General features: G+C 45.9%; 6 protein-coding genes across 6 annotated transcripts; 4 read left to right on the plus strand and 2 right to left on the minus strand.

The window, feature by feature from the left end:
* Positions 1-6678: 6678 nt before the first annotated feature.
* CCR75_004370 (uncharacterized protein) lies at positions 6679-6996 on the plus strand (the record flags this gene model as incomplete). Its single annotated transcript, XM_067962456.1, has 1 exon — positions 6679-6996. One exon carries the CDS (start codon positions 6679-6681, stop codon positions 6994-6996), a length of 318 nt encoding a protein of 105 aa, XP_067817537.1.
* A 943-nt stretch (positions 6997-7939) lies between these two features.
* CCR75_004369 (uncharacterized protein) lies at positions 7940-12043 on the plus strand (the record flags this gene model as incomplete). The annotated part of the gene is made up of 1 exon (XM_067962455.1): positions 7940-12043. The coding sequence occupies one exon, from the start codon at positions 7940-7942 to the stop codon at positions 12041-12043; it is 4104 nt and encodes a 1367-aa protein (XP_067817424.1).
* A 145-nt stretch (positions 12044-12188) lies between these two features.
* Positions 12189-14964, plus strand: CCR75_004367 (uncharacterized protein). Its single transcript, XM_067962453.1, has 2 exons — positions 12189-12645; positions 12714-14964. Exons 1-2 carry the CDS (start codon positions 12288-12290, stop codon positions 14480-14482), a joined length of 2127 nt encoding a protein of 708 aa, XP_067817602.1. The 5' UTR covers positions 12189-12287; the 3' UTR covers positions 14483-14964.
* On the minus strand, positions 14613-14954 carry CCR75_004368 (uncharacterized protein; the record flags this gene model as incomplete). Its single annotated transcript, XM_067962454.1, has 1 exon — positions 14613-14954. The coding sequence occupies one exon, from the start codon at positions 14952-14954 to the stop codon at positions 14613-14615; it is 342 nt and encodes a 113-aa protein (XP_067817423.1).
* A 46-nt stretch (positions 14965-15010) lies between the features above and the next one.
* Positions 15011-15598, plus strand: CCR75_004366 (uncharacterized protein). The gene is made up of 2 exons (XM_067962452.1): positions 15011-15194; positions 15265-15598. The coding sequence occupies exons 1-2, from the start codon at positions 15123-15125 to the stop codon at positions 15463-15465; spliced, it is 273 nt and encodes a 90-aa protein (XP_067817518.1). The 5' UTR covers positions 15011-15122; the 3' UTR covers positions 15466-15598.
* A 1845-nt stretch (positions 15599-17443) lies between these two features.
* Positions 17444-18040, minus strand: CCR75_004365 (uncharacterized protein; the record flags this gene model as incomplete). The annotated part of the gene is made up of 1 exon (XM_067962451.1): positions 17444-18040. One exon carries the CDS (start codon positions 18038-18040, stop codon positions 17444-17446), a length of 597 nt encoding a protein of 198 aa, XP_067817603.1.
* Positions 18041-18065: the final 25 nt, after the last annotated feature.

The raw sequence follows: 18065 nt of genomic DNA on the forward strand, positions 1-18065 counted from the left end.
TTTAAATGAATGAACATTTGCTCTTCCATGTTTGTCTGCATTCCGTTTCTGTCGGTCCACTGCGTTAGCAATGGAATCCTGAACGAAACGGATTATTGATTCTCGAGTTAGCAGAAACTCTTCTGCTAACTCATTTGTTTTGTCTTTTTCAGTACGCTTTGTGCGTACTGCCATGAGATCATTCTCATCTTCGATGTGGATTTCTTCGACATCGACATCACTCGCGTCGTTGTTAACTTCGACGCGTGATAAGCATGAGCCAGAATTGGATTTGCTCGTGCAAGTCCACCCCCCCCTTAAACTAGAGGATCCCTCTTATTGGGTGGGTATGCGAGGATGGCGTAAGCCATTCACAAAGAACGGCGTATGCGTTGTAGACGCATGCACCGAATTATTGATTGCGCATTCAACCATCGGTAAAAACTTGCTCCAATTTGGATACGATTGGACGTAACCTCGAAGTATCTCTTCGAGGACGCGATTTACGCGTCCCGTCTGACCATCTGTCTCTGGATTATCAGAAGCTGAGATAGTCAACCGTGTTCCGAGGGATCGGAACCCGGATTGCCAAAACGCCGCCGTAAACCGTGGATCTCTTTCCGAGACCATCCCCCGGGGTAACCCGTGGAGTTCGAATACCATATCGGAAAAGACACGGGCACAGCCCGAAGCCGTGGCCGACTCTGGCAGCAAGATGTACCATCTTGCTGAATCTGTCTACAAAAACACGGATTCCATTGTTTTTGTGGTCGTCTTCGGGAAATTCGAAGACGAAGTCCATAGATACGGACTGCCAACACTCTGCTGGAAGTGGTAGAGGTTGAAGAGGTGCACGGGATGAAGGGCTACGCTTCACCCGTTGACATACTTCGCAAGCACGAATGTACTTGCGCATGAACTGATACTGGCGGGGCCGGGAAAACTCGCGACTTACTGTGAGATAAGTTTTCTGACGTCCACGATGCCCACTTTTGGTGCTCCGTGACACTCATATATGATGCGCAAATCATTGTGAGTTGGGACGACGACACGTGAAGTGTCGCCGGCAACGGCTGTGTAATACAATAACCCGTTTATCAAAGTCCCTTTTCTGTCGGTCCACTAAATGGAAGAGCAAACATACTTTCATTCAATGTGAATGACCAATCCTACTATCTACGGTAAGCCTATTAAAACATGTAGCGACAAATGTGGGCAGTAATATTTTTTTGTCCAGGTATATCGGCCCGTTTTGTGTACTTTAAAACCACTAATCCTTTTACTAGCGCGGGAAGCGCTCTTTTCCTGATTGATTCTCTGTCGAGGAGGATAAGTCTCGTCGTACTGTCAAAAGAGACTTGTAACGTCTACGTCAGTTGGTAACGAGGTTCCCGACTTTCATGGGAGGGCACACATCCTCGCCAACGAACGAGATAACTCGTTTGAACCTCCTTTACCTCACGGTGGTTCGATAGGCGTTTAACAAGAAATCGCTTCTCACCACTCGAATTCGTCAATGGATGGGGAGGAAAAATCGGGTTCGCCTCATTTGACGAACACGAACCAACTTCGTGATTTAGATCACACCCTCTATTATTTAAGGGAGGATCTTGATCACGAGCGATGCCGTCGCTACGAGTTAGCGGTGACGGTCGATTATGCGTCTCGAGACCATTTAAGAAATTGTGCGCAGGTTGCGATTGAACAAGGGCAAACAAAAGGACGCATCAGTCCCTTGAAATCGATCTAGGGACAGCTCGTCAGAGGATCTCTTTTCTGTAGAAAAGTGTGAAACGTCTGATTCATGAGAAGCATGCTCCGTTCCGAGACCATAAGGCGCTTGCAGTTGCCCTAGACCGTTCCAGTGTAATTTGGAATCGGAAGAAGCCTTGTTTTGATGGAACGGGCGGAGACGCTCAATATAAGACATAGGACGCGTACGTATTCTACGATGCAGCTCGATCGTGTGCGCATTGCCTTGGCGATTTTGCGCTGGATTGCCGCACGCGCCAACTCTAGCTCAACGTCGGACAAAATTGTGACGAAGCTGCAAACGCGACTTGCGGGACGGCACACTGTCTTGATACACAGGTAGAACAGGAAAAGTTTGACCTTGGTCACGGCGGATGATGTCGGCTGCGGTGTCGTTCTCGGCATCCTCGACTTGCTTCATTTTTACATTTTGACGGGGTCAAGGCGAGCAGTGACCGGCGTTAGCGCCTGCGTCAGGCGTCTCATACAGCCACTTCCGCTAACCCGTGGTCCGCGCACTCTATTCGGTTCCATCTGCAGTGGATGGTTTGATTTGCGAGTCGATCGGCGACGTTATTGTCGAGTCGGCCCACGTGGGCGAGGCTGTGGGCTTCAAACGGCGCAGAAGTTGGCGGACCTTGTTTCAAAGTTTCCGGAGTCGAGCGTTGTTGCGGGTATAATTGCCACGAACTTGCTCGAGGATGAGCGCGCTGTCTCCCTTGATGGCGAGTCGATGAACGCCATGGTGACGTGCTCTGGTGAGACCGTCGATGAGCGCATAATATTCCGCTGTGTTGTTTGTCTGCGACGAGCTGCCGAGAAAACGAGAGACGCTCCACTTGAGCATGGTGTCTTCGAAAAGCGCGGCTCCTGCTCCAGCGTCGGTGTCGCAATTTCTTTGGCGGCATGCTCCATCGAAGTATATAGTCCACTTGGGGCCGTCATGGGGCGGTGCCATCGCGTCAGCTGCGGGCGCTGGGACGGCCTCCATTGTTGCATCGACCGGCAAAGTTTCGTTTAAAATAGTTGGGTCCTCGACAGTATCTGGCGCCTCCATATGCGAGTCGACACGCATGCCCATGCCCGTTCAAAAAGTTGTCGGCGCGTCGGGCGTAATAGCTGTCGCGGTTGCTACGCTGGAGTCCGGGACGTAGGTCATCATGCGGCAAAGAAATGCGTCGACATTGGAACTGCTTGGCGATTCCATGGGCTCGTCTTCGTCTTGAGCCGGCATGCTTGGCGGGTTAACACGGCGGCGCTTTCGTTCGTCAGGTTCTTACACTTATGCGAAAGTATAAGTTGTACGCAAATCTCAAGAAGTACATATTCGCTACAAGCGAATTACCACTTCTTGGGTGCATCGTCAGTAAAAACGGCGTGCGCCCTGATCCCGAAAATGTCAAGGCAATAACCGACTGGCCAGTTCCAGTCGATGTCAAGGGGCTTAAGACGTTCCTTGGATTAGCGGCGTACTTGCACATGTTCTCCCACAATTATGCCGAGATGACAGGTCATCTCTCTCGTCTCTTGAGAAAAGACGCGAAAAGGCTACGAAACGCTGATTGTCAGCGTACCTTTAAAGGTATCAAGCAAAGCTTGATGCAAGCGCCCATCTTGGCGATTGCAGATCAAGACAGACCATTCCATGTGGTCTGTGACGCCAGCGATTTCGCAATCGGCTGTGCGTTAATGCAATACGATACAGACGGCGCGGATCGCGTCGTCTGTTACCAATCGCGTCAGCTGCAACCAGCTGAATGCAATTATACAGTGCATGACAAGGAACTCCTTGCCATGAAATATGCACTGGCTAAATTTAGGGTCTATCTCCTCGGCGAACACGATAGCAATATGTCCAAGATGCTCGTCATAAGAGACGGAAAAGATGCATATGTCATCCAAACATACCTCAACGAATGGGAACCTCTAAAAAAGAACACGAATCAAGCACGACCAAATGCCAGACATTCCAGCAAGGCCCGTCCGAGCAGCACACCAATGATAAGATACATTTAATGTTCGAAACGCAGTGTACGGTTTGCTATTTGAATGGTACGCATCTGATGGTACCCTTGAGCTAAGTCAATGACTGTGAAGTGGCTCATACCTTGCTTCTTATCGAATGAATAATCGATTCGCGGCAAAGGTATTTTAGGGACGACTGGTTTTGAGTTGACGTAACGAAAGTCAATCACCCAACGCAGCAGAATGTTTGCGTTTCCAAATCGAGTCCATTTCGAACGGGAACACTCGTACCGGTTTATGAATCCTTTTTAGAAATGCCATAGATGTTTGATACCCAAGGCGAGTCTGAAAGATCGATCCATCCGCGTGAGAGGTTCTCATCGACGAACTTCAGTAAAGCGTTTTGTTACTTGTGAAAGTCGAAATGGCTGACGATTAATCGGTTGCGCACCGGGTTGCATGTTTCGAACTCAACCGACCGATGAGGAGGCAATGAATTCGGCCATTTTTCCGGAAATACCTCTTATAGGATTCGAGTAAAGGCTTTAACCGTTTCTCTCGAGATACTGTAGATTGTGACACTTGACAAATTTGACACGATAGACCTCGTATTCTGATGCCTTTAATTTTCTTGAAAAATCGTCAGAGGAAACAATGACCGGTTCAAAAACCGCGCCATGTGGTACGTCACCGCTTTAAAACGAAACTTGATGACTACACGGATTTATGATTTTCTCTTGCGCAGTAAAGCAAGGCTTACCCATACTTACATCATGGGAATTGCTCATTGGCCACTCAATGACCGGAACGTCAGAATATTGATTACCATCAAAGAATATGTTTGCGACTCCTTTCTTCACCTTCTTTTTGGTGGTATTAGTGCCGTCGAAACGAGTTACTTGAATTGCTACTTCAGAAAGATGCGTTGCAGCAACCCGGCTTCACTACATTGCATGTGGCGCCAGAATTGACAGCACGATCGTCAAGCTGACCCTTTTTGACGACCAAAATCTTTTCTTGTAAAGGAAGCAAAATCAGCTTCACTTAGTGTGGTGATAGCTTCATTTGCCGCATCGCGATGGTTTTTTCTTCGACTGACTCATTCTCGAAATAGTTGACGCTTGCACGATCGCAACGATAGCCGTTACCGCGATTATTCTGCTAGCCTTCGACAGTGTATACCCCGTCGGTATTGAACTTCTTCCTGAGTTCATGTTCTGCACCCTCGTTGGAAATAGATGATTTGGTCTAATTTGGCCATGTCCCAACTTGCGCAATCATTTGACGAAATTTCGCTTTGAAGTCCGTTAAGCCTTTGCAATTGGCTTGTTTCAGCCGTCTCGAATACGTTTTTGCAGATCCGCAGGGATTAATTCTTTCTTCCCTGCTAGAAAAAACTCATCGACTGAGTGAATTTCTGATTGATGGAGCAAGAACCATTGTGCTGCTGGTCCTCGCAATGAACTTCCTAGTATACGGCAAGTACTCGAGGAGTCAGAGCGTCCTCTTTCAACTTCGTGCCGCTCACAATAAAATGTTGTTGTACGTGCGCGAAATAAAGTCGAACCGACTCTTCGCTTCTTCCGCTAGAAGTTGGTATTCTTAGCCCGTCCACCATCCGCCCACCTTCCTTTTGAATATTAGCCAATGTGTTGATTAGCTCTTGTTGTTGCTGTAGCATATGCATCATTTGCTGCATTAGCTCGGCGTCAAAAAGTTGGCTCATATTTGAAGAAGGATGTGTTCGGAAACTTTACAAAATACTTTGTTTGCTTATATTATTTAAGTTTTGTCAATTAAACCGAAGATCCTTTCTAATGGCGCGCTCGGCTTCTTCTAAGACCGAGTCTTTTCGTGTAGCAATGCTGAGAAGGTGGACCCTTGCTTGTACAAGCAGGCTTTCTCTTGGTGAGTTGTTTTGCTAAGATTTTTGCAATGCGTCGGGTCTGTTGTAAAGACGCAAGCAGATCGTTCGCACTCTTTGCAGACTTCTCACCGTACTTAAAGAAGAAGGCCTCACTGCAGTCGAATGGAATATGAGCATCAGCCTGTCGCTTCTTGCTCATAGAGCTTAATGACTTAATATAGCCATTAGCCGTAATGTGTAAAAGATTCAACCTTATTACAGATGGATTAACATTTTCACAGAGTTAAGCTGGAGCCAACCTCGCACAAATTAAGCAAATCTATCTGTCAGACGGACGCTTAGATTTACAGTGGATACTGAAGCCACTGCTAAGCAGCGCTTCCAACAAAATGGAGCATTTACCTGCGAGCGGAATTCCCACGCTAAAAGCAGTATGTTATCGGCTGCGAGCGGAATCTCTCACGCTACAAGCAGTGCCGGGCAATTTAACCAAGCTCGATCCAACGCAGCGCAATCCAACGCAGAGCGACGCGAAGTCGAAGAAGTGAGCGGAAGACCAACGAGTGCTTTCACTTGTAAGGAATGAGGGTAAATTACGACTAAATTAAGATTTAGATCTAATCGATACTTTTGTTTCACTCCTCAAGGTAACGCCGATCCTAAATCTAATCCTTACTAAGTATCGTCTCTCCTAACTGCGCAAAAGTTTTTGCTTTATTTATTGTGGCGCATATGTAAATTTGAATTAAAGAAAATAAATTGTTCAAAAGATAAACCGAGGTCAAGGGCTCATTTTAAAGGTTGTCTTTATTACTAGTATTTAGACAGAGTGAATTCTAAATCTACCGAGCAAGATGACTTAAACTGATATAAATACTAGCCTACAAATTTGTCGAAAATGATATTGCGCACGGTTCAGTCGTATGGGATCTTTCTCACCACTCACGTGTCACAAATTCGAATCCCGCTTAGGGCTTCAAACGATTCCAGATGTGCAGGTCTTTATTAGTACTCCATAACGTAGAATGGCCGATATGGGGTGCAAACGTTTGCCGAACAAACCTGGAAAAGATGAGTTAAACCCACCGCGAGTATACTAAGTCCAAAGTGGGGAAATGCTTCTGTCCTGGCCCCGGGTTCAAAATACCACAGGGGAAGGTGACACAACGGTTCCAGGTATACGGAAGTGGCGCCACTCATTAACTGCTGTTGTGCTGCACCTGGATCCAACGAATAAACTTGATCATCCGAAGCCACGTCAGGTCGCCAATACCAGTGTCAATCCCGTTCTCTCGCACGATAATGTCGTCTTCCGCAGTGACCTCCATGGCGAAGCAGTGGGCCCAGATATTGCGTCTGTAACCCCCGACAAGGTATACGCCGGGCCAGAGAACACGATGAGGTCAAGGGCTCAGCGAATTGACTGGTCCTGACAGATATTGCCAAATTGGTTGTCATGATACCTGAACACGAGTTATTAATATTTCTGTTTCATGTGATTTGTTACACACATCGAGAAATGAATAACTTAAAAACTTCGGCACAATTTATAATTGTGTCGCTCAAGAATTTTGCCAGTAGTAGCTAATTGCTAGTTGACCCTATTGTTCAGCTCACTAGTCTCAGCGATGAACAATTAAGTGAGGACCTTCTGAGTAAGTTATAGCGTGCGTGAAAGATTAGGAACGTCTTATTTCTCGTCTCGAAGATACGCTATAATTATTTTCGGATGTGGGATTGGAATGTTCTGAAGGGAAATTCCGTCTGTGAAAATGAATTGAATTGGTGCCACTCTCGACAATCTTAAAGAGAGCTGCTTCAAATCATCTCGTTACTTTAGGGTTAACGAAAGGGTTTGATATCATAACAAGGAAATCAGTATCGTGAGTTTGGTGTGCATTGGGTGGTACTATCCATAATTTCTCCTTGCTGCACTAATTTTTACACTTAGCAAGCAATGATAGTTCTTTGAAACCACTAATTGACGTGTTTCCGGTGAACGCCGTATCATTTTCATGATAGCGTATAAAGCATTAACAATATTATTGTTAATTTCATGTAACGATACACCCCGTTACAACAAAGGCTACGTCTCTTGCACTAATTCGTCAAACTTTAAGCATTTTCTAAGCAGGATATTAAGCGAACTTTTTCCTTTTCCATTTTAAAATATTACAACCAATGTCAAATTTATTACAAATATTCGTGGAACTTTCCTTTCAAGAACTAAGAAAGACCGAGTGTCTGCTGACCACGCAGTTACCTTGGCTCAAATCTACTGGGTGATAATAATAAATTTTAGTCTCGAGGAAGTAGCCATCTTCAGCGATTGGACGTCATCACTGCTGCCCATCGTTCGCTTCTTAACCTTTGCTCATGGCTTCGTCACCGGATAAGAAGCAGAAGACAGAGACCACAATGGCTTCAAGCTCACTGCTGCAATTCTATCGTACACCTGCCTTCACGGCGCATGGAAATCGTACCTTGCTCGCGTACTTACGCGCTCAAGTCGACGGCGACACCGGTGTGCAGGTCGAAGAGCTCAGAACCGAGTACTGCTTTTATGTAGAGACTAAGGTCGATGCAACGCCATTGTCATCGTCCGACGAAGAAACGCTACACTGGCTTTTAAGTGAGACTTTTGAGCCGCAGCAAACGCGAGCAAACCAGTCATTTCTGACCCTCACCGAGCCAAGCAACGAATGGCTCGTTGAGATCGGTCCGCGTTTGAATTTCTCAACGGCGTGGTCAAGTAATGCTGTTGCCATTTGTCACGCCTGTGGCCTTGTATCAATTAAACGGATTGAGCGGGCTACACGCTATGTAGTCCGCTACAATGCTACCAAGCCCGAGGCACTCGAGACGCTTCAACGTGCCCTTCTCCAGCGCGAATGCGATCGCATGACTCAGCAAGTGTATGAAAAGCCACTCTTGAGTTTCTGGCATGGCAAAACCGTCAAGCCTGTTCGAAAAGTACCCATCTTGGAGCGTGGGATGGACGCACTTAAGGAAATTAATGACGACATTGGGTTAGGGTTTGACGACTGGGATTTACAATATTATTTAACTCTTTTTCAAGAAAAGTTACGTCGTAACCCGACGGACGTCGAATGTTTTGACATGGGACAGAGTAACTCGGAACACTCGCGTCATTGGTTCTTTGGTGGTAAGATCGTTGTAGATGGCAACGAGATGCCACAGACCCTTTTTGAAATGGTCAAAGGAACGCTTACCGAAAGTGCTCAAGAAAATAGTATTATTGCGTTTCATGACAATTCTTCGGTGATTCAAGGGACCCACATCGTAACCCTTGGACCTCAACATCCCGGGGAACCGTCTTGTATTCAAGAACGGACTTTCGAAAGTCACTTATTACTGACGGCCGAGACCCATAATTTTCCCTCTGGAGTCGCTCCTTTTCCTGGCGCGGAAACCGGTACCGGTGGTCGTATCCGTGATGTTCAAGCCACCGGTCGTGGGGCCAATGTTATTGCTGGGATCAGTGCCTACGCTGTTGGCAATCTTCATTTAAAAGGGTACCAATTACCATGGGAAGATAATACCCTCGAGTACCCTCGTACCCTTGCGCATCCCCGCGAAATTTTAATTCAAGCTTCCAATGGGGCGTCGGATTATGGCAATAAATTTGGGGAGCCCGTTATTTCCGGATTTGCCCGTTCTTTTGGTTTAGTTTTACCCAATGGCGAACGTCGTGAATATATTAAACCAATCATGTTCTCGGCTGGTCTTGGTCAGCTGGATAGTCGTCATTGTAGTAAAGGAGACCCGGAGATTCAAATGTATGTTGTGAAAGTCGGAGGTCCCTGCTATCGAATTGGCATGGGAGGAGGTGCAGCATCGAGTCGCATTCAAGCGAAGCAAACGGCCGAGCTTGATTTCAATGCTGTCCAACGTGGGGACGCCGAGATGGAGTGTAAGCTGAATAAAGTCATTCGAGCATGTTGTGATCTTGGAGCATTGAATCCAATTGTATCGATTCATGATCAAGGAGCGGGTGGTAATGGGAATGTCTTGAAAGAAATTGTGGCTATGAATCGTTCGAGCAATGAAACGGGGAATTTGAATCGTGGTGGTGCACGGTATGACGTTCGAAAGATTCTTGTTGGAGACGAAACCTTGTCGGTTTTAGAGATTTGGGGCGCCGAGTATCAAGAGAATGACGCGATTTTATTACGTCCGGAACATGTAAAGTTGTTTGATCAAATTTGTACGCGTGAAAAGTGTCCGTATGCTTTATTAGGACAAGTCACGGGAGATGGACACGTGGTTTTACAGGATTCCATGGATCATTCGACCCCAGTTGATTTAGATTTGGATCTCGTACTTGGTAAAATGCCTCAAAAAATCTTTTTCGACACGACAAAGACCGAGACATTATTGGAACTGTCGTTTCCAATTGATATCACTCTTCGAGATGCATTAGATCGTGTCTTGCGACTCGTATCTGTCGGTTCCAAGCGGTTTCTAACGACCAAAGTCGATCGTTCGGTAAGTGGCCTCATTGCACAGCAACAAACGGTAGGACCGCTTCAATTGCCACTTGCCAACTGTGCTGTTGTGGCCCAATCGCACGTTCCGAATAGTGCTGGCAAGTTCACAGGCATTGTTAGTGCATGTGGGGAACAACCCATTAAAGGGCTCGTGAATCCAAGTGCCATGGCACGATTAAGCGTTGGCGAAGCCTTAACGAACCTCGTATGGGCCAAGCTCGGAGGACGTGGTTTGAAAGACTGCAAGTGTTCGGCCAATTGGATGTGGGCCGCCAAATTACCCACGGAAGCGGCGCGTCTGTACGAATGTTGTGCAGCAATGACGGCCTTTATGAAGGAGATTGGCGTGGCCGTGGATGGTGGAAAAGATTCCTTGTCCATGGCTGCTCAAGTGCACCAGACGAATGTCAAGACACCTGGGACGTTGGTGATTACCATGTACGCTTTGACAGAAGACGTCAACGTGAAAGTGACGCCAACTCTTGTCAGGACAACCGATACGAGTTTTCTTTATCTCGTGGACGTGGGAAAAGGAGCGAATCGACTTGGGGGGTCGGCGTTAGCCCACGTGTATGGCCAAGTGGGGAACGACTGTCCCGATATTGACGATGTGCCATTGTTTCAACGCGCGTTTCAAGTGATTCAAACAAGTCTTTCGAAAGGATTCCTTCTAGCCGGACACGATCGAAGCGATGGAGGGTTGATTGTCACCCTCTTGGAGATGGCATTTGCGGGTAATTGTGGTTTCAACGTGGAGATGCCATTGACCAAGACTGGAATCGTGACAATGCACGACGTTTTACAAACGTTGTTTGCGGAAGAAATTGGTTTTGTCGTTCAAGTTGCAGCAGACCATGAAATGGAGATTCTGTCGCTGTTTCAAGCGTCCAACGTGCCTCTTGTGAAGCTTGGGAACGTCACGACAGACGGTGTGATTCGCGTAACAATGAATGGTGAAGTTGTTCTTTTGGATCAAATGATTGATCTACGGGATGTATGGGAAGCCACGAGTTTTGAGCTTGAAAAACAACAATGTAATCCTGAATGTGTTGCCCAAGAACAAGCGTCGCTTCGAACACGCACGGGTCCAAGGTATACGCTTTCGTACGTGCCGCACGCGACCCCGGCCCGTCAATTAAATACCCGTCATCTTCATCGAATTGCCATTCTTCGAGAAGAAGGTAGTAATGGAGAACGCGAAATGTCTGCAGCATTTTACGCGGCAGGGTTTGAAGTCTGGGACGTGACCATGTCGGATCTTGTGGCCAATCGACTGACTTTGGACGAACGGTTTCGTGGAATTGCCTTTGTCGGTGGGTTTACATTTGCCGATGTGTTTGGATCTGCAAAAGGATGGGCCGGTGTCGTCAAGTATCATTCCAATGTATTTCATCAATTTGCTGCCTTTCGAGCACGCACCGATACATTTAGCTTTGGGGCATGCAATGGATGTCAATTCATGACGCTCTTGGGGTGGGTGGATCATGTGGACGCATCACTGCTAGAAACATTGACTCACACACCAGCCCAGCCTCGATTTATACGGAATACCTCTGGTCGTCATGAATCGCGTTTTGTGTCGGTACAGATTCAAGAAACCAATGCCGTCATGTTGCAAGGAATGGTTGGTTCAACGCTTGGAGTTTGGGTATCGCATGGGGAAGGTCGAGTACACTTTCCCCATCCGTTGATTCAAGAAAAGTACGTGTCGAGTGGAGCCGCCGCGATTCGATATGTCGATGATTCGAATGGTATTACGGAAGAGTATCCGTTTAATCCAAATGGGTCTGTTGAAGGCATTGCGGGTCTTGTATCGAGTGATGGCCGTCATTTGTGTCTCATGCCCCATCCTGAACGCTGTTTTCTCAAGTATCAATGGCCGTATTGGCCCCAAGCGTTTCAAGAGATTGAAGAGAGTCCATGGATGCAGCTTTTTCAGAATGCCAAGACATTTTGTGAACAAAATTGAGTCGAATGGGACCAAAAACCAATTTAACAAAACAAAACAGTTCAGATAACGAAAAAAAGAGCATCTTTGTGTTGTACAAAGGGGTTGTTTTCATTTGATTTCTGTGAGAATTTATGCGATTGAGTTGATACATTGTTTTTGACAGAGAAAACGTCGTTTGATTAAATTTTAGCGACTTGATGGTAATTGTTAAATATTGGTGATGTTGTTCTTTTCCGTAGTTTGAAAAAAATTGTTTGAAACAATGGAGGAATTCTTTCAATACGTCGGTCCGAACGGCGGCGCGGCGTCGTCCACTCGTGTGTTATTAAACCGCGTGTTTGTATACTCGTCACCGCGCGAGAATCGAATTGATCGGGTCGGGAAGCTCCGCGTAGGCTCGTATTTTGCCTGTTCCAGTGTCCTTTACTACGAGGACCAAGTGTGGTTAAAGATCCGTCGTGGGTATTTTTCGAACGCGAAAAGCAATGGCTACATTCGCGTGTTTTTTGATAGTTTTTCTGGTTCTGCAAGTACGGATATGAATGGCTTGCCTACTCGCCAGCTCTCGTCGGTAGTCACAGCACAGCCACCACCTTTTCGCGACATGCGGAGGCTTCCAGGTACGATTACAGAAAACAATTGTTTTGCTTACAATTGGATTTGACCAAAAGAACAATGTTTAAAACAGACTTTCCAACTTATATGTGTGCGCGCGACCGATTAATACTGCACCAAGAACCGGTATTTAAGCTGGCCTCCGTGTCGTCAGGGTTTACGCCAACTCCACGACACTTGCAGCGTTTTTTATCGCCTGCAAGTGTTTTTTATGCCACCGAATGCCGTTTTAATCAAGATTTTACCCAATTAGCGATCAAAGTATCGTCGACTGGTTTTAATGGATGGATTAATACATCGGTTTTTAAAACGCTCCTGGAAGTCGACGCGCCGACTCGAGATAGTGTCTTCCACCATGGACCTATCTATATGCAGAATATTGCTGGACAAGGTGGCAAAAAGACAGGCGACCTACCTGTCCGTGCTTTTCCAAACTTACAAGCGCCAAAATTATACCATGTCGAGAATTTTCGCATTATTCAAGCAATTGAACGCAAATTAATTAAAGATCAAATTTGGGTTCGTATCGTGCCGTTTAAAACACAAAAAATCAACGAGCAAAAGACTGATGATTTAAAAGATCCTCAAATCGAGGACAATCGGGATGCGTGGATTATTGAGCGAAATGCCAACACTGCCCAGCGCGTGCTTGTACCATGGGGAAGCCACTCTATCAAAGATGAACCTGCTACCGATGATAAAGAACGGTATTACCGCACTGTATACAGTCGTCGCCCACTGCCTTTACGACGCACTGCAGAACTTGAAGCCGAAATTGTTGGTCACCTTGATCCAGGTACAGTTTTTTCCTCCACTCATCGAATTCTTAATGATAAAGGACGGATGTGGATCCGCGTTGCGTTGCCAATGGAGAACAGTTCTTCCAGTACTCTGGATGTGGAGGATACAAACAATGGTTTAAAAGACGAAAACGAGTGTGTTGACGATTTAAAGCCGTCGATTCAATATGGATATGCGATCCAATCAAATGCTAAAACCAATACGTGCATGGTTTTGGAAATTCCAGCGCCAGGGAAGATGAATCCAAAGGAATATTTCCAAGTCGTTTTACCGTCCAAGGGTGGACAAATGGGGCCAGAAAGCAGCCCTTCAATAGACACAGCAAGCAATCGTTCGTTAACAAATTCACTTGCAGCTCGTGTTGAGGCATCGGATTCGGCAAACATTGTCTTTTACGTTCGAAATGGGGCCATTGTGTCGGCAATTGGCACGGTTTTTGATTTAAAACAGCGACAAATGTGGCTGCAAATACTTGCAACTGAACTCGATCCTACTATGTGTTTAAAACACGACTCGCCTCTTTCGAAAATCGAACAGAATCTTAATGTTGTGTACCTGCCACTCTGTGCTTCGAATCAGAAATACACAACCATACTCAAGCCCCTATATCGTGAGGTTACACGGATTGAAAACCCTCAAGCTGACCAAGAGACTCGGCGCTCTCCATCGCGGGTGGTGTTTAGTGGCCGGGCCTCCAAGCTCTTTAGCTCGCACTTAATGCGTCCCTCCACGATCAGCTTGCCTTCAGCATTTCCAAAGTCTCCGCAAGGGGCGACTCTGGGGGTACCTTCTGAGGATGGAGAGTATAGTCGCGAGCAGAGTTTAAACCACGAAGTTACGGCGTGGAAACTGGCGACTCGCCATCGGATGACACAAGTGTACCACCAGATTGGTACGTTTGCAAATTACTCGCTTAATTGTCTTCGTCAGCCATTTGCCTCGTGTCTGACACATCAAGAAGCAACACGACGATATCAGTTATTAAATCAAGACGAAGAAGGCATGGAAGATTATGTGCTTGAAGAAGACGGTGAAGGCTAAAAATCGAGAAAATGGTCTAGTTGTGTTTTTAAAATTTAAAAGAAGAATGATTCTGTCCAATTTCGTCCAAAGAAGACCCGACGTTTTATTTACAATAGTATGAAAACGAGTTTAAGACACGAAGATTGCTTTACTCATCGGCATCGTTGTCTTGATCCTCGTCATCGCCGAGATCGCTGCTGTACGGGTTCGGATACGGACAAACCATGATCACATCCTTCTTTTTCTTCTTCTCCTCTGGCAGGTCGACTTGGCAAACGCCATACGTGTAATTATAGCGTACGCATTGGCTCTTTGCGCATGGGTACACGGTTGGATCCACGCAGCTGTTAAAGGCACACTGCTTGCCGACAGCACTTACAAAAAACTTCTCGTGCACGCTTATTTTAATATGGGCCTCTTGCTCTGCAAGAACGACCACAATCGCAGCAATCATCGTGGCAACTGCGGTACACACCGGCAGAATCGGCATAGTCGAAGATTTGACTAGAATCTGGCTGATCAATAACTGAGATCTAATTTTTTTTTCTGCTTTATATCACGAACTGTTTTAATTGGCTGGAAAGAACCTTTTCGAAAATATCGAATAAGTTGTACGAATGTAGCTTTAATTTGTAGGTCGGCCTAAATAACATTACGAATGAACATGACATCGTCGTCCCATGTCCTGCGGCTGTATCACGAGATGTTACGTAACGCTGCTAAAATTGAGGTGGGTTTCGTGTTTTTGTCATCAGCTATCATCGCTTTAAGACCTAATGTAGAAGGCTACTTCCTCGTAGACGTACAACTTTCGCGCTTACGCGGTACGTCGCGTCAAGGAAGATTTTCGAAAGCATAAAACACTTGAGATTGGAAGTCCTGAGCAAAATAAAATGCTAGAATTCGGGCGCGAACAGGCTGATGTGCTGTACCGCCAGATGGTGATTTCTAAGCTTTACCCGCCGCCAATCCACAGCGTCATGGAAACACTCGGCAAGTAGTTTTTTCGAAAATTGCTCGTAATGGTGGTAGTTCGCCCACTTGTTATTGATGTAATCCAATTTTTTGCTACAATTATTGCTTTAAAATACAAGGTCACAGTAAATTTTCAAAAAAGGAAATAGTTACGACATCTGCCTTGTTCTTTGCAGTTTCTCCTGCAATGCTTCGGCATCATATTCACTCGGTCTAGCTATCAGCAGTAATGTCAGTGTCAGTATTAACGCAAAAGGCTTTAGAACATTGCCATCGGCATCGCACAGCTTGTAGCGTCGCCTTGCGCAAGAATCGCTAACTTCGTCGAATCCTTTTCGGTGACTTGGCGATGTGGGGCAGCAGTTAAGCCTTGAAATGCTGCATAATCTACATACCCATCGCCTTTTGTATCAACGGCGGCAATCATCTGTTTCACCTCCTTACCAATCATTGAGTTCTTAAACAACTCTTGAAGCCCCAATAGGGAAAAAATGATCTTGCTTCTCGCCATTCAAGAGACTAAAAGCTTCTCGAATCGTGCTGTGATTAATGTCTTGTTCGTCCATAACGGCAGCAACGAACTCGAAATAATTCATATAACCACTTTTTTTTTCGATTGATTAATCCGCGTAAACAGCTCCACGGCATCAGCATTCAAGATCCCACACTCGATTAAAGCACTGCAGAATTCGTCACGTGACAGCACACCCGTTTTCGAGCGATTCATCGAAAGAAAGACCTTTGCAGCGATATCCTGCTGAAGATGGTCTTCCGAAAGGCGTAAAACAACCGAAACCAATGCTAATGCTTCAATTTTCGACACTGACTAAAGCTCATCATGTGAGTCAGGAGCCTCCGTTTGTCACTTTGAAGGCGCGCTAAACTAGATCCATCATACGCGACCGTCTCCCCTTCATTCAACCACTTAGAAGTGAGACCATACGTCATTTTCAAACAAAAGCACACCGTCGCGAATATTGCCCATAGTCTCATCAGTTGTTGGGCCGTGGAACGGAGAAGTTCCTGTTAGTAGTTCGAAGCTAATGACATTCACGCTCCATAGATCGCACTTTTCATTATAGTGTCCATTAAGAACTTCCGCAGCGACATAATCAATCGTTTCCAAGGGCTTTTCCAGCTTCTTGCCGTGGTGAAAGTGTGTGTTTAAATCAAAGTCACATAGGCAGGGGGAGTTTGAATTTCTCGGCAAACTCCAGTAACAAATTTTCCAGATTCAAATCACGATGGGTGATAAAATTCGAGTGCAGAAAGATTAATGCTCTTAAAAGTGACCGAATGGTCTTTCGAACGTCATTTTCTGTGAATTTGCGACGGTCGTGGTACAGATGGTCGTACAGCTCTTTGCCTTTGCAAAGCTGCAGGATCATGTACATGTGTTCCTTGTCTTCGTACGACGCAACCACGCGTACAATCTGAGGGTGATGCAGTCGTTTAAAAATCGATATTTCAATTCGCAACGTGTCTCGATTGTTACATTTTGAAGAGCCACTACTTTAATGGCCCAAGCTTTGCCAGACGTTTTGCTTAAGGTGTGTTTGACACAGCCATTGTGGCCTGTGCCAATGGTGGAGCTTATGTGAAAGAATTCACTTATATCCTCTACGTGCTTGTGCTGAATAAGGTCCGATATCAAATCGTCACGAAAAGGAGAGCATTGCGTTGGCTTTGCGATTCATTTCACAACGTCAGTTGCATTCGAGTGGCGACATGAATGGCTTCTTTACTAACGCTCTTTTTTGAGTTATGAAAAGAGGCAAAAAAAAATCGCCAAGTGAATCAAAGTAGGTTTCTATTCGACTACTGAACTTAAGAAATACCCTGCTGAATGTTAAATAGAGTTTCTTGCCCCATCCATTTGATGCTGTGGATGTCTTGAATCAAGCTTGAATGCTACAGTATAGGCGGTTCTTCCATACTAAACTTTTTAATAAAATTACTTAAGAAAAATCAAACGCTTCATACTTATATATATGCACTCAACTTTTATGTATCAGGAAAATTGAATTTAAACTCACTGCTTGCTACTTCATCTTTCTTTTGACTTGCTGTCTGTTTGCGATGCTCGCGTTGGTTTGTTGCCACCATATTCCGACGACCGTGGCCATAGCGCAAGTGCATCTTGGCCATTTCAGACTCCGCTCCAGTTGCTTTGCGAAATTTAATGAGAGAGGACGACCCACTCAATTTCGACTTTATACTTTTGATCTGCTGCTGCGTGCGGACTGAGTCGTTAGAGTCTTTTGCATTGTCTCGAGGTGACGCTAGCTGTGTTGTAGGCTTGACATTCTCATTCTTGTTTGCATCATTGCCATGGCTCTTTTTCCCTCGCTTCTTTTTGCTACGCTTGCGAGTGCGCTTGAATGTACTTGCATCGACGGCTGGTTCGGCCGAAATACTAAAGTCGAATTTAAACACGGTCTTTGCCGCTTTATTGGCCGCTTCGAGAATCTCTTCCGGCGTGGCCTCCTGCAACGTTTCACCACGCTCACTCAATTGCTTCACAGTGGCTAAAATACGCCGCTTGGCCTCAAAGTGAATGGCTAGCGGACCACCAATCGCCGCCTCGTGGACTTCATTCATTCTTCTTTGACGTGACACCCTGAAG

This window comes from Bremia lactucae, linkage group LG7, assembly GCF_004359215.1.
Source record: "Bremia lactucae strain SF5 linkage group LG7, whole genome shotgun sequence".
Lineage (NCBI taxonomy): Eukaryota > Oomycota > Peronosporomycetes > Peronosporales > Peronosporaceae > Bremia > Bremia lactucae.